The following is a 25,002-nucleotide window of genomic DNA, read 5'->3' on the forward strand; positions in this document are numbered from 1 at the left end:
CATTGCTGAGGGAGGACTTTCTGAGGTGTTTGAAAGTGAGGGGCAGGAATACTTGCACATTCCAAGTCTCTGCCTGGCTAGAATGATGGGAATTTACCAGAGAGACATGGACAATCCGTGGTGTGCCTTATAGAGTTAAAGGAACAAATGGAGCACAATCATGCTGCTAGACTTAGCAACTCATAAAAAGGGAAAGGAAAATATTGAGAGTCAGGGAGGCCCACCCCATCCTGGAATTAATTTTGGCTGACACACAATCTCCTCTTTGATCTCAGCTGTTTGTCCTGTTTATAAACCCAGTCATGAACTTGAGACCTCCAGCCCATCATTTCTCTTTTATTTTTGCATTTATAACATATGCTATATTAGAGTTCTTCAGAAAAACAGAACCAATAGGATATAGATAGATATATACATGTAAGAGGAGATTTATTATAGGAATTGGGTCATATGGTTATGGAGGCCATAAAGTCCCATGATCTGCCGCCTGCAGGCTGGAGGACCAGGAAAACTGGTGGTGTAACTCAGTATGAGTACTGAAGGCCTGCGAATTTGGGGGCTGGTAGTGTAAGTCCTGGTCTGAATCAGAAGGCCCAAGAACCAAGAGTGCTGATGCCCATAGGTAGGAGAAGATGGATGTCTCAGCTCAAGCAGAGAGCACAAATTTGCCTTTCTTCCCCCTTTTTGTTCTATGGAGGCCCTCAACTCTTGGATGATACAACCCAACATTGGGGAGGGCCATCTTCTTTAGGCAGTCTACTGATTCAAACGCTAATCTCTTTCAGAGACACCTTCACAGATATACCCAGAAATAATATTTACCAGCCAACTGAGCATCCCTCAGCTCATTCAGGTGGACACATAAAACTAATCATCATAAGTAGCCATCACTAACCAACAGCAATCACTGCTGGTACTACTACCACTTCTACTACTACAGCTAACATTTCTTAGGCACCTACTTTATGCAAGGATTCAGGCTGAGATGCTTCATATGCATCTCATTCAATCCTAAAACTCATTCTGTAGAGCATGCGACTCTTGATCCCGGGGTTGTAAGTTCAAGCCCCACATGGTGTTGCAGGAATTCTCTGCCTTTAGTGCCTGCAGTGCTTGGTCATGCCGCTTCGAAGAATGAAGGGGTAGACCAGATGAAGAGTGGTGGGCAGCAAAGCAGAGTTCATTGAGGGATAGTATAAAGTTCCCAGAGAGGGAGGGGGGCCCGAGAGGGTTACCCTTGGAGTTTCTAAGTGTAGGGCTTTTTATGAGCTCTTTTGCGGAACTATCTTAAGCAGTCAGGGTGTGTTGAATCATGCCAATCAGGGCTTTGGTCACCTGTCTACCTATTAGGTTCATGTTAACATACTGATGATCTCGTTTTTGGCTGACATCTGGGGGCTTATGTCTTAACTGCCCATGATATTGACAAATGCTTTGTGCTTAATTGTCTTATTTTAGGACGTTCTGCAGAAGTCATCTCTGCAAAGCAGAATGTCAGTGCGGTCCTGTCTAAGCTGCAAAACAGGATGTTAGTGCTGTTTTATTTTAGCTGTCCTGACTCCATATTTTCTTGTTGGGGGCCTTGGCCCTGATTCCCTAACTGTCCAACTCACTCCTAACAGTTGGGTTTAGAGATTACTTAAAAAAAAAATCCTACAACTAACCCTCTAAAGTGTGGGTTCCATTATTATAAAGCCTCATGGAATTAACTTACCTAAAGTCATTAAAGCATCATCACCTAGAGGAATTTTAAAAATTGATTCATAATTCACATACCATGAAATTTCTGTTTTTAGTATATTTTTAGTATATTTAGTATAGTGAACATACTAAAAATTCCAAAATATTTTCATCACCCCAAAACAGAAACCATCACTCTCCATTTTTCCCTCTTTCCAATCCCTGGAAACTATGAATCTACTTTCTGTCTCTATGGATTTGCCTATTCTGGATATATAAGTGGAATCATAAAATATATAATCTTTTGCGTCTGGCTTCTTTCACTTAGCATGTTTGCAAGGTCCATTTACATTGTAGCATGTATCAGTACTTCATTACTTTTTATGACAAAATAATACTCTGTTGTGTGGTACACTACATTTTTTTATCCATTCATCAGTTGATGGACACTTGGGTTATTTCTACTTCATAGCTGTTATGAATAATACTACTGTGAACATCCATGTGCAAGTTTTTGCATGGCATACGTTTTCAGTTCATACAGAGGGATTTTGTTGCATGATTTTTTTTGGACTTGATAGTATCCTCAGCAAATATTTTTTCTGGAAACAAAGTTTTATGCCAGAGTGGGATAACTGCACACCTCCAAACTAAAATTTACTAAAATTCTCTTTTTGCAATGTGAGCTCTGATTTCCGTCCTATCTGTCTTAGTAAGGCTTGATTTCCAGAGTTATTGCCTTTGTCCAGCTGATCCTTCCTCCTAGAAAGTCTTATCACCATCTGTACAAGTTTTAAAGTCTTGGGCACTCGGCTGGCTCAGTCTGTAGGGCATGCGATTCTTTATCTCCCAGTTGTGAGTTCGAACCCCTCACTGGGTGTAGAGATTACTTAAAAAAGAAAAAAAGAAAAGGTCCTGTAACCTTCCAGCCAGAAGCTGGTTCTTCCTTTGCAGCATAAGTTAGCTTTCGTTTTTTTTCTGGGAGCTCCGTGGAGCTCCACCTGGGCCTTTCCCTTGGGCATTGTTCACTCTTTTCCTTTCCAGTCCTACTGGCTACCACCCTCTATCCCCCTTGAGGTCAAGATTCAGGTCTTATCACATTTCTGTTCCTTGCCAAGACACGTGTTGCTTTACACAATAAGCGCTGATGAACATCCTCGAACTGAATAAATCCCTGATTAGTTGCTGCGATATTGTGATTTATAATAAATATATATTTGATCTTTGTCCCCTTTCCTGACACGGAGCTCCTAAAACCCTTGGAATTTCCTGTGAAGAGAGCCAAAAAGGTGTTCTTTTGTTATGTTAATGCAGTGGCTTTTGGAAAGCTCCTTGGTCCCCTAAGAAAGGAGATTGGTTGCCAGGGAACCAACCACGTGATTAGAGGGTAGGAAACCTTCAGTCCTACCCCCTGACCTCTGGGGTGGGGGGTGGGTAGAAAGAGGCACTGAAGTTTGAGTTCAGTCACTAGGGGCCAAGGATTTAATTGATCAAGTTGAGGTAATAAAGCCTCCATTAAAAACCCCCATGACGGGGTTTGGAGAGCTTCCTGGTTGGTGAGCACTTGGAGATGCCAGGACAGTGGCACTCACAGAGAGTGTGCAAGTTGCATGCACTCTTTCCACACCTCGCTCTTTGCATTTCTCTCATTTGGCTGTTCCTGAGTTACAGCCTCTTCTAATAAACCAGTCATCTAGGATGTAGAAAGTTTCTCCAAGTTCTGTGAGCCACTCTAGAGTATTAATCGAAACCAAGCAGGGGGTTGGGAGAACCTGTGGCTGGTGGGTCAGAAGCCCAGGTGGCAACTTGGCCTTGGGATTGCGATGGGAAGTGTGTGTGGGGGCCGCAGTCTTGTGGGACCGAGCTCTTAACCTGTGGGATCTGACGTAATGTCCAGGTCAGTAGTGTCAGAATTGAGTTGAATTGTAAGACCCCCAGCTGGTGTCAGAGAATTGCTTGATGGTGTGGGGAAAAAAAAAACCCATATTGTCATTGGTGTCAGGATCATGGTTGCCCAGGGGTTCTGATTCACTTGAAACCACGCTGAGTTTCCTTGTGTTACAACGGCCCTGTTTTTTAGCCAGGTCTTGGGGCAGGGTGGGGGCGGGGGGGAGGAACAGGTTGGCAGAGTGACGTCATGCTTCCCCCTCTTTGCCTCCACATCTGAGCAGGTAGAGCGCAGCAAAGGAGGTGCATCTCCTCCGGAATTCTCAGTGGAGATTTTGCTGTCCTTGCTTCTTGCCCCTCCTCAACAGAGGGATATGGCAGGAGAGTAGGGCAGCGGTGTTGGGGGTTTCTTGGGGGAGGGAGGGGCGGTTACGATCAGACTTAGGAGGGGAGCAGCTCCAGTAACTGGGTTCCCCCATCCCTCTTCAAGTCCTCCCTTAATGTCTCAGGAAAACAGATTAAATCATCCTTTTAACGTTACGTAGAAAGACAGCAGTCTTGGATTTTCGATAGATCCTGTTTGTTTAGACCTCAGCAATCCTATTTGGATAGCCTATTGCTCTTCACAGAGCAGCCATATCTTATTTTTTCTTTTCATTCATTCATTCATTCATTCAAGTCATCTCTACGCCCACTGTGGGACTTGAACTCATGACCCTGAGATCGAGTCGCCTGCTCTTCTGACTGAGCCAGCCAGACACCCCTCATACCGTTTTTTTTTTTTTTTTTTTTTTAAAGAAGGGATTTAGAACTGTGGAAGTGGTTCTCAATCGTGGCTGATAGCCGGACTCACCTGTTAGAGTAGGAACGCACATACATCCACTCTTCCAAGCTTTAAGTAAAGCTAGAGGTCAACACCAGTGTTGACACCTGGCTCTCTTCACGCATTTATGTGACCTGCCTGCACTTTGAGGTCCCTGAGAATTCCACCCTGCCCCCAGAGCAGCCAATTTATCCACCCTCCTTCCCCACCTACCCCCTGGCACCACTGTTAACTCTGATAGGGGATCAGGGCTGGGAACCATCAGCACCTTGGAGCAATGACTACTATGTAGGGGTTTTCAATTCCGACCGAAAGAGAATCACTAGGGAGCTGTTAAAATTAACCAATCCCTGGTCTATGTACAGTCCTTCCCTGGGGCAATATACAGTTTCTTGGGGGAAGGCTACTTTTTTTCCAGACGGGAGGGAGTGTGGTGTTTTAATGAAAATTGTTTTATTTGAATGTGGAATCAGTAGACTGTCTGATGTTAAGTTTCCTTTTAATGAAATTCCAGATTATAATGGAATTTCTTCCTGCATTGTGACTTGCAAGGTCCATGTTGGCAGTGAATTAAAGTAAGACCCTTCTATATTTCTTAAACTATTTGGTGTCAGAGCTCTGCATGTTACTGCCTGTCAGGTCTATTCAGTGGAAAGGCCCTTACGTTCCCATGAAAGGAGTAATTCTGCCCAATCCTGGATCAGGCAGAGAGATCTGGGACAGAGGGAGACCTCTGTGTGTCTAAAGGATATGTAAGCTTTGGGCAAGTCCAAACCAGGTTCTGACGAGCCTCCACCCCGATGTGTGTATATGGAGAATTGGATCCAGGGTGTAACAATGAAGACTTGATGTCCCTATCTCACCTGCCAGCACACTTTCCCATTGTAACAGTTAGATCCAGGATTTGATCTGACTTTAATTCTGTGTGTGTGTGTGTGTGTGTGTGTGTGTGTGTGTGCGCGCGCGCTCAAGAAGTGTGATTTTTTTTTTTTTAAGATTTATTTATTTGACAGAGAGAGACACAGCGAGAGAGGGAACACAAGCAGGGGGAGTGGGAGAGGGAGAAGCAGGCTTCCTGCTGAGCAGGGAGCCCGACGAGGGGCTCGATCCCAGGACCCCGGGATCATGAGCTGAGCCGAAGGCAGATGCTTAACTGACTGAGCCACCCAGGCGCCCCAAGAGGTGTGATTTTTATTCTCCTAAATTTAATCTAATTTTTTTGCCTCCCCATTTCCTGCCCAACTGGCAGAAAATTTATCTTAGTTGGGAATAATTCAGGTTTATTTCATCAATTTTGGGTTCCCTTCATTCTTACCCCAGAGTTGCTTCTAAGTTCTGGGCCTTTTCGTAGAGTTCAGTCTGGGGATTGGAGTGATGGAGTATGGTGGTATTTGTCTTGGATCCAGCTTGTCCCGCTTGTCCACAGCTGCCCCCCCCACTCCCACCAAACTATGTTGTTGCCTAGGAACCCTCCAGGTCTCCCTCTGGCTGAGCTAGTGCACATCATCCCCAGGACACAGGACAGTTTCAGCTGTTCTCTCAAGGGTCTGTTGGCCAGAAGCTCATTTGAAGCCCCACGTCAACGACTCTCATATACTAGTGCATCTTAAACTTGAATGTGTACACTAGCCACCTGGAATCACAGTAAAATGAAAGTTCTGACTCTGTAGGTGTGGGTTAGGGCAGGGCCTGAGATTCTGCACTTCTAACAAATTGCCAGATAGTGCCCAGGCTGCTGGTTCTTTGAGTAGCAAGGTTGTGGAGGACAGAAGAGCGCTCAGTGTAATGGAGTTGTCAGCCTTCATCTCTTCTACTTGCTTGGGGAAGTGATTTGCTAACAGGGTAGGATTTGGTTAAATGGTTGCAAATACCCTCCCCTTTTTTAGCTCTTAATTTTTTTTTAAGTTTTTTTCTTTTAAGTAAACTCTACCCACAACGTGGAGCTCGAGCTCACAACCCCAAGATCAAGAGTCACATGCTCTACTCACTGAGCCAGCCAGGTGCCCCTAGCTCTTAATTTTTTTTTTTAAAGATTTTATTTATTTATTTGACAGAGACACAGCGAGAGAGGGAACACAAGCAGGGGGAGTGGGAGAGGGAGAAGCAGGCTTCCCGCTGAGCAGGGAGCCCGACGCAGGGCCCGATCCCAGGACTCTGGGATCATGACCTGAGCCGAAGGCAGACGCTTAACCAACTGAGCCACCCAGGTGCCCCATTTCTGTAGGGAATATCAATCACTGCTCAAAAGCATGAAGATGCTCCCTAAGATGCTCCTAAGGCCCTTTTCAATTACCCAGGTAGTCTCTGTTAGAATGCTCTTAGAACTCTTGGCTTTCCCCCTGCACCCTTTCTGAAGGAGAAACAAAAAGATGACATCTCCCTCATCCCCACGACACTCTCCTCTTGGCAGTCATGTCCGTGTGTAATCCCCCTTGCCTTGTGCGTGGACTGGATTTATTTCCTCGCATTTTAATGAATAGAATACAGCAGAAGTTTTGGGCTGTCACTTCTGAGATCAGTTTATAAAATGATCTCCTTCGTGGACATATGCTCTTTCTTGGATCATTTGTGCTGGGGGATGTGAACTGCCATTTTATGAGCAGCCCTATAGAGAGGACCACTTGATGCAGCAAGAACCTGAAGTCCGGAGTCCAACAACCTGCAAGGAACAAACTGTGTGAGTGAGCTTGGAAGTGTATCCTTCAGCCCCATTCCAGTTTTGAGATGGCTGCCGCCCTAGCCGACAGCTTGAACCCAACCTCAAGAGAGACCTTGGGCCAGAGCAGCCAGCCAAGTGGCTCCTGGATTTCTGACCCACAGAAACTTGTGTTTTAAGCTTCTCAGTTTTGGGGTAATTTGTTATGCAGCACTAGATGATAAGCCCACCTAACTCAGATGCCGGACATTTGGAGATGATTAGAATGTTCTGTTGGCCTCTTTGAAAATACCGCACAACGTAACAAAAGGAAACAAGCAAAATTCTTGCGCGGGGGTTGCTATTTGGCCTGATGAACTAACTCAGTGAGTGGCTCCACGTGACACATGTATTTTACACATTGGCTGTTAGACCTTTGAACATTTTTTTTTCCCCAACGTGTAACTCTAGGGTGCTTTGAGTTAGAAACCTACCTTAACCTTTGTAGCTATAAACTGACTACACTGCCTTATCTTGCCCTGGGAGAGAAGAAAACTGGTGAAATCAAAATTTCTCACGTGGGCTGAAAGCTGCGGGCTGGTAAGAGCCGGAGCTTCTCCCCTCCCCCCCCCAATAGCTTAGTTTTCTGACTCCAAGAAAACCACCTTTGATTATATAAAGGTATTAGGGGCTGGGGAAACACTAGTCCTTTTGTTACCAGCAATCTCAGAGCCTTTAGAAAGAAACGCGGTGGGGGTGGGGGTAACCCCGGTTAAGTTGGGCGGGCTTTGTGTTAGCTCAACTCTGGGGCTTTTATCAAACCTAAGAGAGAGGAATTCCTAGTTTTCTTCAAGTTGTTCGACTCCTCTTCCAGGAGCTGCGCGGCCGGGGACACCCCGGACGCGGGCGAGCCCCGCGCGTCCCAACTTCCCGCCCCGAGCCCAACGTGGGGGTGGGGTCGGCGGCGCTCCCTCCCCTCCGCTTCCCTCCCCTCCCCTTCCCCGCGCTCTCCCCACCCACTTCCCTTTCTCGGCCGGCCGGGCAGCCCTGCGGGCGCGACCTCTCCGGGCAGTGCAGAGCGGGGAGGAGCCCGCCGCCGCTGCCGCCGCCGCCGCCGCCGGCGGAGCAATGCCCGCGCCCCGCCGCGCCCCGAGTCCGCCCTCGGCTACCCGCAGCCTCACGGGCCGGCGGCGGGAGTGAGCGGGAGCGACGGGTGAGGAGCCGCCGCCCGGCCCGCGATGTCACCATTGTTCAGCTGGGTGGCCAAGGTAGGCGGCGTCGGGGCAGTGTCGGGCCGGCGCCCGTTACCGTTAGCGGACGGTGCTGGGAGCCGGCGTCCGGCGGGCGCGGTTCTGGGCACATTTGTAACCGTCGAGCCGTGAGGGGGGTCCGGAGCGCGGGGAGCGCCCGCGGCTCGGGGTGGGGGTTGGGGGAGCGGGGGTCTGACTGTGCCTGGACTGCCCGCGGCGGGGGTCGTCCCGCTGCCTGGGGACAGCGACCGGAGCGCTGCGGACGCCGCTGGGGTCGTTTCCCGGGCGGTTCTCATTCATTAGTCGGCCGAACGGGCCAGGTGGCGTCACGTCCTTCTCACGGATGGGGAGAGTGAGGCCCGACGCCCGGACCCAGGTGTTCGCACCTGGCGGCCGGCTGCTTCCCTTCCCCCGCAGCCCACCGCGCGCCGCCGACCCCCCGCTGGGTGTTGCCCCCCCCCCCCCCCCCCCCCCGCGGCGGGACCTTGTGTGGCATCCTCCTTGACACAGGTTTGAGCTTGGGTGGTCAGGGATAGGGTGCTGCGGATGCCAAAAGGCTGGAATGGGTGCACATAGAGGGTATCTGTCCTTTGTTTTAAACTCCCTGATTAAGGGTTCGGTGGTGTTTGTTACGAATGTAAATTCTTTCTATTTCCATAAAGTTTTGTTTTCAGAACATTAGCGCTTTCAGAATAACTGAGCACTAAATCCCTGCCAATTTCACTATTGCTAAAACGAAGGGATTGGAGTAGATTTCTAGAGTTCCCACCGGTTGGAGAACGTGGAATTATTTTTATATCTCGCGGAGTACCGGGCGTTTGGGTGTTTTGAATGATGCATCCCTCGCAGCCTGTAAAAGGCCGGCAGGACAACAGGGTACCTTTCTCACTCCACGGACTCCTCTTGCTCCTGGCGTTTGGCAGGTTGAGTAATAAACTCCTATTGGGAGAACCCGTTAGCCATTATGTGACCCTTGACAAATGATAATTAGGTGGTGGTTATATCTGCTAGTTATGCAGTGCTTTTAGAGTGCTGGTTTTAAAATACCCGTTCGTGAGCCACATAAGGCTTTGCCTGTCATTTAAGTGCTAATAAAACGGAGACACACAAACCAGATTAGTTATTAGGCACTGTATCCTATCATCTCATCCTCACCAGAATTTTCACTTCCTGAAACACAGCTGTTGGTAAATGAAAAAGTTTTGAATCATAGTTTTGTATTGAAAAAAAGAATGATAATGTGCAGATTTTCTGGTTTGAAGTGATAGCTAATTAGCTTTATAAATAATGCTAAATTTAAAAAGTGATGTTAGTTTAAAAAAAGTAATTCAGGGTGTGTTGTCTGATTATATTTTAGTTTAGGTTGAGGATTTGAGTCTACTTGTGTACTGTTATACTTTATACTGTAAGGCCAAAGGGAGAAACCAAAAAACCAGACTATTTTCTTTTTTACTCCAAAATCAGTAAGAAGTAAGTCTAAAAAAAAAAAAAAAAAAACCAGAAACAAAACCCAAGAAACTTACTGCTTGTACTGTTTTATGGTTTTACTTACTTTTCCAAAACATATTTAATAAAGATGTTTTTCACTGTAGGAGTGAGGTGGACTTTTGTTCACGTTGGCCTAGCAGATGACAGTGAAAACACCAAGCTTTAATAAAGCTTGCTTTATTAAAAAACAACCGAGAAAACAAAACAGTAAGGACTTCTGCAAGGATTGTCAGCTTTCTCCAACTGGCAGTACTTTTGAAAAGTTTATTTAAATGAACTGTATGTCGATAACTTCATCTAAATTCTGAATCATGTTATTCCAAAGTTATTTAAACTACAGAACAACAAAACTATGAAATGTTTTTGGAGCACATTTATCAGTTGTCAGCAGAAAGTGTAGTTATTTTATATTTCATTTCTGCTAGGTGGTGTGCAATTATAAATTGCATCCTGAAATTGATTTTTATAGACAGCATGTTCTGTGAGTTTTTAGAATATGAAATTATTTAAAAGTTCTTTTCTTGGGGTTGTAGATGATAAGAATGACTTTCTAGGGAACCTGATTTGCTTTACTGCTAAGAGATAAGGCATCAACACAGGTGGCATTATAAACGAGGGAATATTTTAAAGGCAGAAACAGGAGATGCAAATAAGACACACAATGTGCATAATCCCGAAGTACATTTATATTTGACTTTAGAATGGCCCTTCAAGAATACATAAGTGAATATGAGCACACACCTCACACAAACACTTGTACATCTAATTGCTGTTCTATGTTGACCTTTGCAAACTGTGGCTCAACACCTAGTAGGGAAGGAGAAAGGGGTGTGGACATCACTTGGTGCAGATGGATACCTGAACAGGATTTGTTTTTCTTGGGTGCTGCATTAATGTATGAATATTGAATATGTAGAGTGAGCAATTTCATGGTGTAGGAATAGAGCCCAAAGAATTTTATGTTAAAAAAAATTATGAAGATGCACTTTCTTTTAAGTTGGACATGGCCTTGGAACAGTAGGGCAGGTGTGCATTGTATTACAAATGGGGCAGGTTTTATAGAGATAGGATTTCTTGATTAGTCTTTCATTGGGGCACGTGAGTTTTTACGTAGATTACAAATAAAAAATTTCTCAAACATCGTGATTTTTATACTAAACCCACAGATGTCTCTAGTCACCTGGCAGTTTTGAGTATTTCTGTTGATTACTTCTGTGTCTCCCATGCATCAGTTAGTGAAGACTGCTACAGAGCCGCCAGATAACTTTCTAAATTTATTTGGATTCGCATCTGCCTGTAAAGATACTGGCTAAGACTCTGGGAAACACTATGGAGGTTCCTCAAAAAGTTGAAAATAGAACTACCCTACAACCCGGCAATAGCACTACTGGGTATTTACCCCAAAGATACAAATGTAGTGATCTGAAGGGGCACGTGCACCCCAGTGTTTATAGCAGCAATGTCCACAATAGACAAACTATGGAAAGCCTATATGTCCATCAACAGATAAATGGATAAAGAAGATGTGGTATGTGTACACACACACACACACACACACACACACAATGGAATATTATGCAGCCATCAAAAAATGAAATCTTGCCATTTGCAATGATGTGGATGGAACTAGAGGGTATTATGCTAAGTGAAATAAGTCAGAGAAAGACAAGTGTCATAGGATCTCACTGAAATGAGGAATTTGAGAAACAAGACAGAGGATCATACGGGAAGGGAGGGAAAAATGAAACAAGACGAAATCAGAGAGGGAGACAAACCATAAGAGACTCTTAATCTCAGGAAACAAACTGGGGTTGCCAGGATGGAGGGGGTGGGAGGGATGGGGTGGCTGCGTGATGGACAGTGGGGAGGGTATGTGCTATGGTGAGCGCTGTGAATTGTGTAAGACTGATGAATCACAGACCTGTACCCCTGAAACAAATAATACATTATATGTTAATAAAAATAAATAAATTCTACGGTCCATCACACACACACAAAAAAGACACTGGCTAAGATTATTGCTAGCATCTCAAAGTAGTGGATTTTAAATATATATGTTATTTAATCAGGTAAAATGGAAGATGAGCCTAAATATATCCACATTTGCTGTGTTTTCAAATTCAGGTGCAGTTTTCTGTAGTTTATGCCTTGTATTTTCCAGTGCTCATGTTTTCACCAGATGTTATTGGGTATACCTTTGGTGTACCAGGTACTGTTGATGCCCCGAAGGAGTTAGTTCAGTTTGCACAATAGGCTTATCCTTTACTTATATATTTTCTAAAGATTTTATTTATTTATTTGTCAGAGCACGAGAGCACACGAGCACGCACAAGCAGAGGGAGCGGCAGGTAGACCAAGAAGCAGGCTTCCTGCTGACCAAGGAGCCCGATGTGGGACTGGATCCCAGGACCCTGGGATCATGACTTGAGCCGAAGGCAGACGCTTAACTGACAGCCACCTAGGTGTCCCTAGGCTTGTCCTTCAAAAAGTGCACACTAGGGGCACCCGGCTGGCTCAGTGGGTAGAACATGTGACTCTTGATCTCGGGGTTGTGAGTTTGAGCCCCATGTTGGGTGTAGAGATTACTTACAAGTCAAATCTTTAAAAAAAAAAAATAAGTGAAGCTTTGTAAGCCAAATATTTAAAAATGCATTAGGTAAGGGATCCTTTTGTAAAACAGTCACTAACATTTTATGTGAAACCAGGTTTTTCATATTTTAGCCTTGCTGAAAACATAGGTTTATAGCAATTATTCATTCAACAAGTCATTTAAGAAATGTGTTCAACACAGATATTTAGTGAGCACCTCATATATGCCAGGTACTGTTTGAGGAGTTGAAGATTTAGCAATGACCAAGGTGGACCAGGTCCCTTTTTTCATGGAGCTCAGATTCTAGGGGGGGGGGTGCTGCACAGAACCCAACAAGGAGATAAAGAAGGGCTGCAGGAAACCGCAAAGGTAAGCAAACCTTTGTTTTTCTTGGGTGCCGCATAAGTGCCAGGGAGAAAAGTAAGCAAGGTGCTTGGTGGAGAGTGACTAGGGGCTGGGGTGGCAAGGAGGCGGCAGTTCATCTGGGGAGTAAGGGTGCTGGACATGTGCCTGGCAGAGAGAACAGCAGGGACCAGGGCCTGGAGGTGGCTCAGGTGGGCATGTTAAAGCAGTGGGAAGAAGGCAGGCGTGACGAATCTGCTGAGCTGGGCCCGAGTTGTGGGCCCTAGTTGGGGAGGGGCGGTCTGGGCCAGGCCCTTCAGGGTTCTGTAGGCCCAGGACGGGGTTTGGATGTATTTGCTTTAAGTGCAGCTGGAAGCCATTCGAGGGCATGAACCTGAGGAGCGCTGTGGGCTGATGTGTACATACCTCGGGCAGAAGCAGAGAGAACTTAGGCTGTTGTGTTTCAGGCAGGGGGTGATAGTGGTAGCCTGGTATTAAAGAAGGGACACCTGTGGAGACATAATTGTTCTTTGTCTTCTGAGGTGATGTGACCAGGTGGCTTTGCTATCTTGTATGAGACTGGTGCAAATGACCGAGGAACTAATTGCGTCTGTGTTGGGTACAACTTGCCCTTGGTTAGCTGCCTCTAAAGGGCAGGCCTTTCGGGCCCAGCTGTGTCCCGATGCCAGCCTGGTTTGTTTACCTTTGCGGTTTCCTGCAGCCCAGAGCAGCCCACCTTGCGTGCCTCTGGCTGCCTGGGCTGGCCTGCTGACGGGCACACGGCAGCCTTCCTGGAAGGTGCGCATCTGCCTGCACCTGGTGCTTAGGCAGCGGGTCCTCTGCTTGCCTGTGCAAGTCAGTTCCGTGCCGGTGTGCCCTAGGTTAATGTGATGAATTATTTAAAAGTATAACAGTATTTTTTTTTTCCGGCAAACTTATATTATGTTTAATTAGTGGATGTTTGAGTTTAATAAAGAGGGGAGAACTCCTTGTCCTAATCAAACCATTCCTTGACTTTGAAAAATGTGCTGCCTCTTGCTGAGCGAAGCTGGCGTAGCCCGGACCAGGGTTTCGGCAGGGCTCCCATGGAGCCTGTTTGTTTGCTTGTGTGTGGCAGCCTGTCTTTGGGAGCTCCAGTTGCTTAGAGGAACAACACGCACCATGGGCAGGAATAGAAACCCTGCCTCATCCACAGCACAACAGTGAGCTCAGAGCAGATCTCATTAATGACAAAAAAGCAATTCAGTTTTTTCCCCTAAACAAATTCCCTAAACTGATCTTAACCTATATATGTCTCAGCCTTGGTCTGTTTCTGACTATCTAAACCCTTCTCATCCTTCACCCCCTTCCCGAAGCTTCTCTGTGTATTCATTCATTCATCAGAGGAATATACTAAATGGAGTAGAAAACAGCCCCTAAGGCATTTCCTCTGCCAGGAGGATAGTGCTATAGCCCGGAGCATGGGGGAATAGGGAGGGACTCTTGCTCCAGTCTGAAGGGGGCTGAGGAGTTAGCCCGGGGAGATCAGGGTGTGCCAGGTGGTTAGAGTGGCACGTACAAAGACCTGGAGGCACGTTGGAGAAGCCTCAGTCCCAGGCTGGCTGGAGAATCTGTTGCAGGGAGCAGAAGAGGAGGCTGGATGGGTGAATAGCCGCCAGAATGCACATGGCATACGGACCCCTTCAGAGAGGCTGGCATTTGATCTCAGGGCAGTGGGCTCCCCCCTAGAGACCAAAGCTGATCTTTCCCCAAATTCCTGTAGCCGTGTAGTCCATTCTGTATGATGCCTTGTGTTGCGGTTGTTTAATTCTTTTATCTCCTCTACTAGCCTGTAAACTCTAAGAAAACAGGGTGGTGTGGTCTTACGTACTGGTGCATACAAATCACTTGGGCATCTCATTAAAATATAGTTCTGCTCTAGTAGGTCTGGATGGAACCCCAAATCCTGCATTTCCAGTACGCTCCCAGGTAACGCTGATGGTCTGGGGACCGTACTTTGTGTTGCAAGGTTCTCTGTATTTTCTGTTACACCTACTATTAGACATAGGAGTTGCTTATAGTTTTTTGGAACAAATGCCATGATTTCAGATTAGTCACTTGTATCTGGGAGGATGGTAGTGGAAATAGGTGTCCCATGAAATAAAACCTAAAAAATTAACCTTGAAATGGAGTGTTTGGGGAGTAGGAGTGGAAGGAAAATTTTGCATTGCATACTCTTGTACCTTTTAAAAAATGTCAACACTTTATGTATTAACTATTCAGTTTATCAAATTTAAAAAACACTTTGGCCTTTTCTCTTTTTCAGTGTATTTAACTTTGCCTGAGATACCATTAGGATATTATAATAGACTAGGAATCAGATTATTATTGAAAAATTGACTCAAATTGCCCTCCTGTCTTTTCTTTTTTATTTTTTTTAAAGATTTTATTTATTTGAGAGAGCGAGAAAGAGAGAGAGAGAGAGCACATGAGAGGGGGGAGGGTCAGAGGGAGAAGCAGACTCCCTGCTGAGCAGGGAGCCCGATGTGGGACTCGATCCCGGGACTCCAGGATCATGACCTGAGCCGAAGGCAGTCGCTTAACCAACTGAGCCACCCAGGCGCCCTGTCTTTCTTTTTTAATAGACCGAATTTTTAAGAGCAATTTTAGGTTCACAGCAAAATTGAGCAGGAGATACAGAGAGTTCTCATATACCCTCTGTTCCCACACATGCATAGCCTTCCCCCTTATCAATATCTCCAACCATTTGTTACAGTTGATGCACCTGCATTGACACATTATCTTGGCAAGTCCCAAGTGTGTGCTACAGGTCATTCCTGGTGTTGTACATTCTATGGGTTTGGACAGAAGTATAATGGCATGTATTTTTACTACCACACAGAATAGTTTCACTGCCCTAAAAATCCTCTGTGCTCTGCCTGTTCATCTTCCCTCCCCAACCCCTGCCAGCCACTGTTCTTTATAGTTTTGCCTTTTCCAGAATGTCCTATAACTGGAATCATGAAGTATATATCCTTTTCAGATTGGCTTCTTTCACTTAGTAATGTACATCTAAGTTTCTTCTGTATCTTTTCATGGCTTGGTTGCTCCTTATAGCTCTGAACAACATTCCATTGTCTAGAAGGGCGTCTCATTTGCTTCCAGGTATTGGCAGTTATGCATAAAGCTGTAAACATTTTTGTGCAGGTTTTTGTGTGGGTGTAAGTTTTCAGCTCCCTTCAGTAAGGCTGGTGACATCAAGAAGACTGATTGCTGGATTATATGGTAAGAATATGTTTAGTTTTATAAGAAGCTGCCACATTGTCTTCCAAAGTGGGTGTACCATTTTTGCATTCCCACCAGCAATGAATGAGAGTTCCTGTTGCTCCATGTCTTCGTTAGCATTTGGTGTTGTCAGTGTTTCAGATTGTGGCCGTACCAATGGGTGTGTAATGATATCTCATTGTTACTTTAATTTGCGTTTCCCTGATGACATAATGTGGAGGCCCCCCCTTCCTTTTGATTGTTAACTTTTAAGCAGTAGAAATAATAAATTTGTCCTTTTGAATTTTATTTCATAATATAGGGTGGTATTTATTAAATATATAATAAAGTTATAGAAAAACAAAAATTTAAATGGCTATATTTGTATATTTATACTTAAGTATCTTTAATTTTTCCATTCTCTCTTTTACCTCTGATTTTGCTATTCGGAGCATGAAACAGCCATTTACATCATTTTGTTAGATTTAAAAAAAGACATGATGGAAAAGAATTTCTTTAGTTTTTATGTACTTTGGTACTTCTTTTGCAAATTTTTTTTATATCCGTCATGTGTTATAATGGGATTAGACTGCTAGGCCTTATTCATTTACTTTGGTTGAGCTTGGCTAAGTTAACCTCGAGTCTTTCTCATCTAAAAAATAATGTATTCCCTATTAATCTTTTTAGAGATCCTGTTTTAAAATTGAGTAATGTCAAAATCTGCATGGGAAATTGTGAAGATCATCTGCAAGTGTAAACTCTTTGAACATGGTTGAGTTCACAGTTTGTCAGCGGTTTTTGTGCAAATGTGGTGTAGGCATGAGGATCCAGAGATGAGCAGGACATGGGCCCAGCCTTTGAGCAGCTTGCAATTTAACAGGGAGAGGTCCACCTGTGAAGATTTAATGAAATCATACAGATGTGTGCACAGGGAATCACTCAGCTAGAGGTTCGGGGAGATTTTTTTGAGTGTATGAGATCTGAGTTAAGTCTTTTTTTTTTTTTTTAAGATTTTATTTATTTTTTTGACAGAGAGATAGCAAGAGCAGGAACACAAGCAGGGGGAGCGGGAGAGGGAGAAGCAGGCTTCCTGCCAAGCAGGGAGCCAGATGTGGGGCTTGATCCCAGGACCCTGGGATCATGACCTGAGCCAAAGGCAGATGTTTAACGACTGAGCCACCCAGGTGCCCAGGTCTTTCTTTTTTTTTTTTAAGATTTATTTATTTTAGAGTGTGCACCTGCAGTCATGAGTGTGGGGGAGGGGCAGAGGGAGAGAGAATCCCCAAGCAGACTCCCCACTGAGCACAGAGCCCGACGCGGAGCTCAGCCCAGGACCCCGATATCATGACCCAAGCCGAAACCAAGAGTCGACTTTCTAAAAAGTTTGCTTGTCTATTAGCATATTGTATTTCAGAATACCTTATTTAATCACCCGACTGTTTATGTGTGTATTTCAGAGTAGGTCCAGGTACCTGCAGGGAAACAAAGAAAGGAAGCATGAAGATGAGCAGTCCACTGGGGTGGGTAGAGATCCTGTGATATGTGAGGGGTGTCATAAATGCTCAACAGCCCCGGAGGCCTGACAGTGGTGTGAGCTGTGAGTAGGAAAAAACCAGGGCCCAAGTATTTGAAGAGAGTGGAAGTTGCCCAAGTGCAGTGTGGTGACACAGCTCCCTAGTGCTGGGCTCCTGTGACCTGCTGATTCACTTCTCACTCTGTTTCCTGGAGGGCGTCCTGTGGGAGATAGGGTAGGTGTGTATAATGTGTCTCTTCTCTACTAGGGGAGATTGAGTTTGTTCAGAGAAACATCATTTGCAAAGCGGAGAGAAAACTACATTAGTGTTAATGCAACTGTGGAAAGGAAGAGATGACTGTGTTTCTGAGCACTTGATAACGTGCCAGCCGTTGTGTGGAGAGCAGTCAGCTTCCAAATCATCATGGGGGGGCTGTTATTCCCTCCTGCCATTTCTTTGGGAAAATGCGATAAAGAAACAAGTTCAGAGAGGTTGGGTCATTTGTCAGAACTATTTAGATTAAAGCTTGAGTTGTCTGACTGTAAATGCACGTTTTATCTCTTGTACCTGTTTCATCCCTGTAATAAAGGGATTACAACACATGTTCAAGATAATAAAGGCAAGGGTGGTCAGAACTTAAAATATTTTGTCCCACCAAGAATTTGAATTTTTCTTCTTCCTTAGGTGAGAGGCATAAAATGTCCACCTAACTTGCTTTTAAAAATCGGTGTATAAGAGTGAAGTTACACCAGAAGGGGAACTACAGTTTTTAAAAAGCCTGAATTTTTCATGATGTTCTTTGTTAGGGAGGGAAGAGAACAGGGAGTAAGAAGAAAATCACTGGAAGATTGCAGATTGGTCAAGATTGGCGGGGAGGCTAGGCGCAATTAAATGATGGACCAAAGAGGTCAGTTTTGAGATGACCATGACCATAGCCTGATTTTTAATTTTCTTATTGACTTGAGTTGTGGGCCTTAGAGTATTATCACTTATTATCTGATATTTTTCTTAGAGCACCATGGAAGCATGTTTTTAGCCTCTCTGGGAAATTCTTTTTGTTTAGAGACTATTTTGCATAGGCTCTCCAGAGACTCCTGCCACAGTGGACATTTTTTCAAGCCTGGGACAGTACACAAGACTGGAAGTTAAAGGCTTGGGTTGGAGGGCCCTCCAGTTTGCTGTTTAACCATGGCTGGTTGCCATGGGGGTGAGGATTATTGCCCTGCTGCCATCAGATAGTCTTGTGTGGGTGTCACATGAGATGATGTAAGTGATGTGAGCCATTAAAGCACTTTTTAGGATAAGCTTGTCTAGGAAGCAGGGTGGGTGTAGCCATTAAATTTCCTGACTTAAGTTCTACTTCCCTGGGCCTCCGTCCTTGATCTGTAAAATGAGAACGTAGTGTTGAATGATCGCTGTAATTCTCAATTTGGACTCTCTATTACTGCAAGTTGGGCCAGTCATCTCAGATTGTCCACCTCTGATAAGAGAGGGCCCCTGGAGCCGCTGGGACACCTCCTCTCTCCACGTGTCCCCACTGGAGCTGTGACCACAGACAAATAAGTCCCTTCTCTGCCAAGGACGAATGTACTCATCCACAAAATGGGGATGGTGGCTGTCCTCCAAGCTGTGGAGGACTTACCCGCATAATGTACTTAGAACAGTGCCCAGCTCCGATGAAACGCTAAATAGGGGTGAAGCATCGCCATCCTCCTCATTTAAGTTAGGGGTGGAGGCGACCTTTGCGGTTGCTTCGTTCTCTTCCCTATTTTCCAAGATGAGAAATAGAGCCCTCCAGAGGTGAGGTGGCTTTCCCAAAGTCAGAGTGAAGATTAAGGTATTCTGATTCTTCTTAGCCCAGAGTTCTTTATGTCACCTTGTAGTTGCTATGATATTTAGAATCTTTGTTTTTTTTATCACATTCTGCATGAATTAAACATAAGCCCTGGTTCACTAGTATGGAACAAGAGCAAAATGCTTTCGTCAGGCCACAGGTAATTTAGATCAGATAAGGGGAAAATGGGGCAGAGAGAATTACCCCGGCCTCTGCCACCAGCCCCCCTCCCCCGTGTGACCTTGCCTGAGGTCACAACTTCACCTTGTTTTCCCCTTCCCTAAGATAGAGGTGGGGAGTAGCTGCCTGGCCATTTCTGAAGTCCTTTTCATTTCTCAAAATACTGTGAAGAATTTCTTCACTGCCAGGGCAGTAAGTGCAGGAAATAGTGTGCCAACCAAAGATGTAGATTCTCCAATTTTGGAAAACTTTAAAAATAGGAAGGAAGTTTATTTGTTTAGCCGAGTTCATAATTGTAGGCCTGCCGAAGGCAGAGAATTGGCCAAATGGTATTTTGCGGAAGTTCTTTCTACAGGGTGGGCCTAGAGGAAATCAGTCATTAAGTGAAAATAAACTCTAAGGTCTGTGAGACAATGTTTGCTTAGAGGGATTTACATAGGTCTATTTTTTTTTTTAAGATTTTATTTATTTATTTGACAGAGAGAGAGATAACAAAAGCAGGAACACAAGCAGGGGTAGTGGGAGAGGGAGAAGCAGGCTTCCCGCTGAGCAGGGAGCCCGATGCAGGGCTCGATACCAGGACTCCGGGACCATGACCTGAGCCGAAGGCATATGCTTAACCATCTGAACCACCCAGGCGCCCCTACATAGATCTATTGTGGTGGTCACTATTGTGTCAGGTTTTTTCCTATATGTGTAAGTTTCTTAAGTTAAAATATTAAAGATTTAATTGTAAAGTTTGATTTCAGAAACACAAACCAGAAGCCTGCTTATGAGTAATGAGTAATATCAGACCAAAGTTTGATTTTGTCAATTCTGTAGTGTCTAAACTAGCTGCGATTGGGATCTCTGGGTGTCCCCCCTGCCCCCCCGCCCCGGGGGGAAAGAGTTCAATGTGCTAGACCACCAGAGCACACACTTCTGTCTTACTATTTTGCAGTTGCCACACCGTCTAGGGTAGTTTTCTGGTACTCCAGACATCTTGGCCAAGAAATTCAGCTTCAAGTGCTGCGTTGGTCACGATATATTAATTGTGCATCTTCTCTGTCCCAGGCACTTGGGACACACATGCCAAGAGGAGAAAGGCACAGTTGGTGCCCGTCTGGTGAGGGCTGGTGTTGGAGGCTGCTAACACTGTAGGCCTGGGGTAACGCGGCCTGAGGGAGAGGTACAACCTCCGAGCAGCCTTTGGTACACAGAGGTTATCACTTTCTGCGTGCAGTGACTCCCACCTGACCGTCTCATGGTTGTATTCGTCAGCAGGGATGGTCAGGGCTGATGATACACTTGTAACTTAAATATCGTCTTTCTCAAAAACATTGCTTTCAGTTTGGGAGCCAGTAATGTGGTTTGGGTGTGGGTATTCAGAAGGTCTACAGTGTCCTGGAGTACCTCTCTGCAGATTTTGGGGGGCTTTTTCGGTCCAGCAGTTTTTTGCTCTGATCCTAATTGAATAGAGAGGCAGTGGAGCCCACCTGGCTCTTGTGTGTGGGAGAGAGAGGGTAATTCTGCCCTCCGGCCCCTCATGCAGACCCCTTGATGGGCACTGGAGTCCTCACGTTCACACAGTGCCTGCTCTTAAACTTGGAAGTGCAGATCCACTAAGGCTTGTGAGTCGGAGATACTAGAAATCTGGGCACTGGCTGGTGCCCTGGTGTTTTTGTTTTTGGGAGTCTTTTTTGGTGTGTGTTTTAATTTAATGGACTTAGGAGCTTTAATCTAATAAGGAAATTTTAAACCGAAGACTTTATTTCCTTCTAGGTAAAAGCAAATCGTGGGGACCTGGTATGGTCTAGAAAAAGAGTCTTGAATGGGGAGATCTGGTTCTGTGCAGCCTGACTGACCAGATGCCAGTTGGTCCAGCCCTCTCAGGTTCTGTTTCCTGATAAAATGAATGGCTTGAGAGTGCCTGGGTGGCTCAGTCGGTGAAGCATCTGCCTTCAGCTCAGGTCATGATCCCAGGGGTCTTGGGATCGAGCCCTGAGTTGGGCTCCCGGCTTGGCAGGGAGTCTGCTTCTGCCTCTGCCTCTGCCTCTCCCCCTGCTTGTGCTCTCTCTCGCTATCTCTCTCCCTGTGTCAAATAAATAAATAAAATCTTTAAAAAAGAAAAGAAAATGTCAGGATTCAGAGACTACAATTCCCACTTGGTAGGTGGAGTTCTTGTTCCTTGATTGTAGAATTAATCAGGAGTAGATCAGAGTTCAGTTACAGCAAGTCACTGAAACTTCTCGACACACATTAGCCATTCCCTTGGCATGGGAAAAACAACCAAGCTTTGAATACGTTGCTCACTGCAGCTCTTGGCTGGAGCAGCAGTCTTTATCTCTTGTCAGCCTTGGTTTCGGTGTTGGCTCTCTAGGAATGTTCCTGATTGTAAAATATCTTGTATCGTGAAGATGAAGTTAGCCCCCCACTCCCGACACGTGGGGGAGCCTGAGCCAGAGAAGGAACTGTGCTTTCAGCCTCTGCTTGGTGGGAACCACTGACTGACTGCTCCGCCAGCCCACGAAGGTGGGTGGAAGCAGGTGCCCGTCTTTAAGTGAAGCCCGAAGCCTGGGCGTTGACAGTCTGACTCTGAGCAGTGTGGACTTGCTCCGTCTGTCCCGTGCTCGAATCTCTGCGAGGGATGCTCAGCATTCCTCAGGAAATCCATACCATAGCACATAGCTTTAATTGAAAGATTTTTATATTTGAAGCAGAAATCTCTCTCCCTTTGTGTCTCACCCCTTTGCTTTCCCATTTATGAGAGAGGGCGCTAATGCCTCTTCCCCAAGACAGATTTGCAAAGGCTTCCTCTTGTCCCCTTCCCACACTGCAGGCCCTGGTCTCCATGGAATTGCCAGCACCTGTGACGCTTACTGCTGGCTGCTTCTAAAGTCTACTAAACCCGAAAGCGACACTTCTGTGTGGTCCAGTCAGTGGAAGGTTGGTGAGGCTGTGTCCCCTTCCCCCCTTAATGTAAGGATGACATTTCTCCTAAGGCCGTAGGCTTTTTGTTCCTTTTCATTCTTTTGGTTTCCAGGCCATTCTGCTGGCTTATCCTGAGCTTATATGGTCAACTAAAATCCGTAAATCTTTTTCACATGAACTTTTGGCAAGCTGGGTCTGCCCCATGGGTACTCACTTCCCCGGCTGAAGTGTTTGGTTTTTTGTTTGTTTTGTTTGTTTTGCAATTTACAGACTTAACATATGTTCCTGATGTTGGGTTTTTTTTTTTATTTTTCAGGTTTTCATTCTATATTCTAATTTATTTTTATAGAATAGTAGAATTTTGGAACTGGAAGTGATTTTGAGAGTACGGCAGCTCATTCCCTTCAGTGTGACACGAGTAAACCACCTTAGGGAAACTGGCCATGGAGGTTTGGTTGGGTGCTAGGACAAAATCAAGGTTTTCTTTCTCACACGCTAGGAAGGTAGGGTGGGCCAGGGAGGAAGAGAAATGTTAGCTGAGGGCTAGGCACTGGTTATGAATGCAGGCTTGGGCTACTTCATTTATTCTGTGTGCAATTTTATACTTTCATTTTTGTCTTGTGTGTTTTATTGATTTCCTTCATCTCTGAAAGCAGGAAAAGTATTAGCCACTTTGCTTTTGCAGAGTAGGATAGAATCTGAGTTTTATAAACATGTATTGAAGTTATCTCACATTTATAACTTCTGAGAGAGTCAAGGAGCAGCAAATAGTATTGTTATTGTTACAGTTGATATTACACGAAGTTAAAATATGTTAAGTGGAAAACAGATTAGATTGGTTCTAATATCCTTTACTGGCCAAAGTTCTGATTTGCCTGTTGATCAAGATGAAAGAAAAGGAATGACCGCTTGGTGAGGAGAGTTTATTTCAAGGTAAAACGATATGAGAGAAAAGACCTATTTCTACTACAGATCTGATTCCTGAACGTAGGTGATAGGTTTTATTCAAGAATGCAGTCCGTGTTCTAAAGGCTAGTGTGGTGTGTTCAAAAATGGTAAATAATTGGTTTATTTATGACACCCCAGATTGTGATGGAGTCTGGCCATCATGCTTTAGTAAGTTTAAATTTCAGACATTTGCTTGGCAGTTGCCATGGACCTCAGCGATGCCGGTGACAGGGCGGTGACAGGGTTGCGACCGAGATGCTGTGTGTGCTGGAGCAGGTGGTATACTGCACAGAGGCGGGGCCTGAGATCAGCCCACACCTGGCTTACTGGAGTCTACCACACACGGGTTTGAGTATGCGACGGGGAGGACAGAGTTTTGGCCCTGAATAATTTGAATGGTGCCTTGAAAATGGCACCGTAAATGTGAGTGGTAACCTATGCTATAAATGATTTTGTGTTTAAAATTAATACTGCTGTTAAGGGGATTCCATACTGTGTCCACAAATGTCATAATTTGAATTACATTCACTTTACTGCAGTTCCTAGGAAGTAGCAAGAATATTTGTTTCGTTAAAAGGTTAATGGTTATCTAAACTCAAGTTTGAACTGTATGCTTCATAAAATAGACCAGTTCTTACTATTATAACAATTTGGATTTAAGCTAAAATTTTTGCCTTAAGTAATTACCTAGGCATATAAAAGGACAGTCTTTTGAATATTGCTTTTAGACTGTCATCTGAAGTTTTTAGTTTCTATAGATGTTGATGTTTATCTTTCAGATTGTATTTCATGACTTAAAGGCTTTTGCAGGTTACGTAGTGACACATTTGGGGCCACTTAGAAATGTATGCCATTTCACTTGTACTATTGAAATAATTTATCATATATTTACAATGATGATATTTTTTTCCCTCCACTCCAAATAATTTTGTCCCTGAAAGCCCTAATAACAGTAGCCCGTAATCTCTAAAATTTCTTAAAGTTTAAGAAAAATGTACTTTTTAAAAAATGAAAAATAATCTTTAAGATTACAAAAGCAATACATGAAAGTTATAGAAAAATAACCTGCTGATAAGCAAAGATAACAAACCACCACATTCCTGCTACCCAGAGACTACCACGGGCAGCCCCTCTGGATCTTTGTATGTCTTTGGCTGAAAATAAGTAGAAGAAAGAGCTATTCTTGAACACACTCTACATTTTTTTCAGTCTGTCAGAACTGGAGGCCAGAACGCCCAGGGGACTGGGGGGTGGGCAGGTAGGGACCCCGGTCAAGCCCCAGCATACCGGGGCTTCTCGGTCCTCACTGTTTCCAGTGCTGGTGGGACAAGGAAGCGGCCTGGAAAAGATCGAGAATTTGGGAATAAATACTAGACTTTAATCTGTGCTCAGGTTTCTGGAGGTTTCTTGTCCCCGTGGGTGGGTGGGTGAATCTGCTAACCTGTTGGCTGTCCCATCCAGTTGGTTTTGTGTTCTTGCCGCTGTGTGACCGTCTGGTTGTGGTTGCCTTACCCCCTTCTCTGCACGTGCATGTGCCACCACTGCCCCAAGTGCAGGAGGCCAGGGAGGAGGCCGGTGCTTCTCCCTGCTGGGTCCTTCATCACTCATCATGTGGTCTGGAGGTGCCCTGAGTGACTCCCTCAGCATTCTGCGGCCCATCGCCCTCCCCTCCTGCTGT

At 45.1% G+C, this 25,002-nt stretch overlaps 1 protein-coding gene across 6 annotated transcripts in view; it reads left to right on the plus strand.

Moving 5' to 3' along the window:
- The window catches only part of TBC1D1 (TBC1 domain family member 1), a 226,589-nt gene that overhangs the window by 67,439 nt on the left and 134,148 nt on the right, over positions 1 to 25,002 (plus strand). Inside the window, exon 1 of one of the 6 annotated variants that reach the window (XM_027598098.2) lies at positions 8,033 to 8,293. The exons of the other annotated variants lie outside the window; for them this stretch is intronic. Within the exon in view, the coding sequence (XP_027453899.1) occupies positions 8,264 to 8,293 (30 nt within the window). The 5' untranslated portion in view covers positions 8,033 to 8,263. Of the gene's footprint in view, positions 1 to 8,032; positions 8,294 to 25,002 lie in introns of those variants that run through there. 6 annotated transcript variants of the gene reach the window in all.

The sequence above is a fragment of the Zalophus californianus genome, chromosome 2, assembly GCF_009762305.2.
Source record: "Zalophus californianus isolate mZalCal1 chromosome 2, mZalCal1.pri.v2, whole genome shotgun sequence".
Classification (NCBI taxonomy): domain Eukaryota; kingdom Metazoa; phylum Chordata; class Mammalia; order Carnivora; family Otariidae; genus Zalophus; species Zalophus californianus.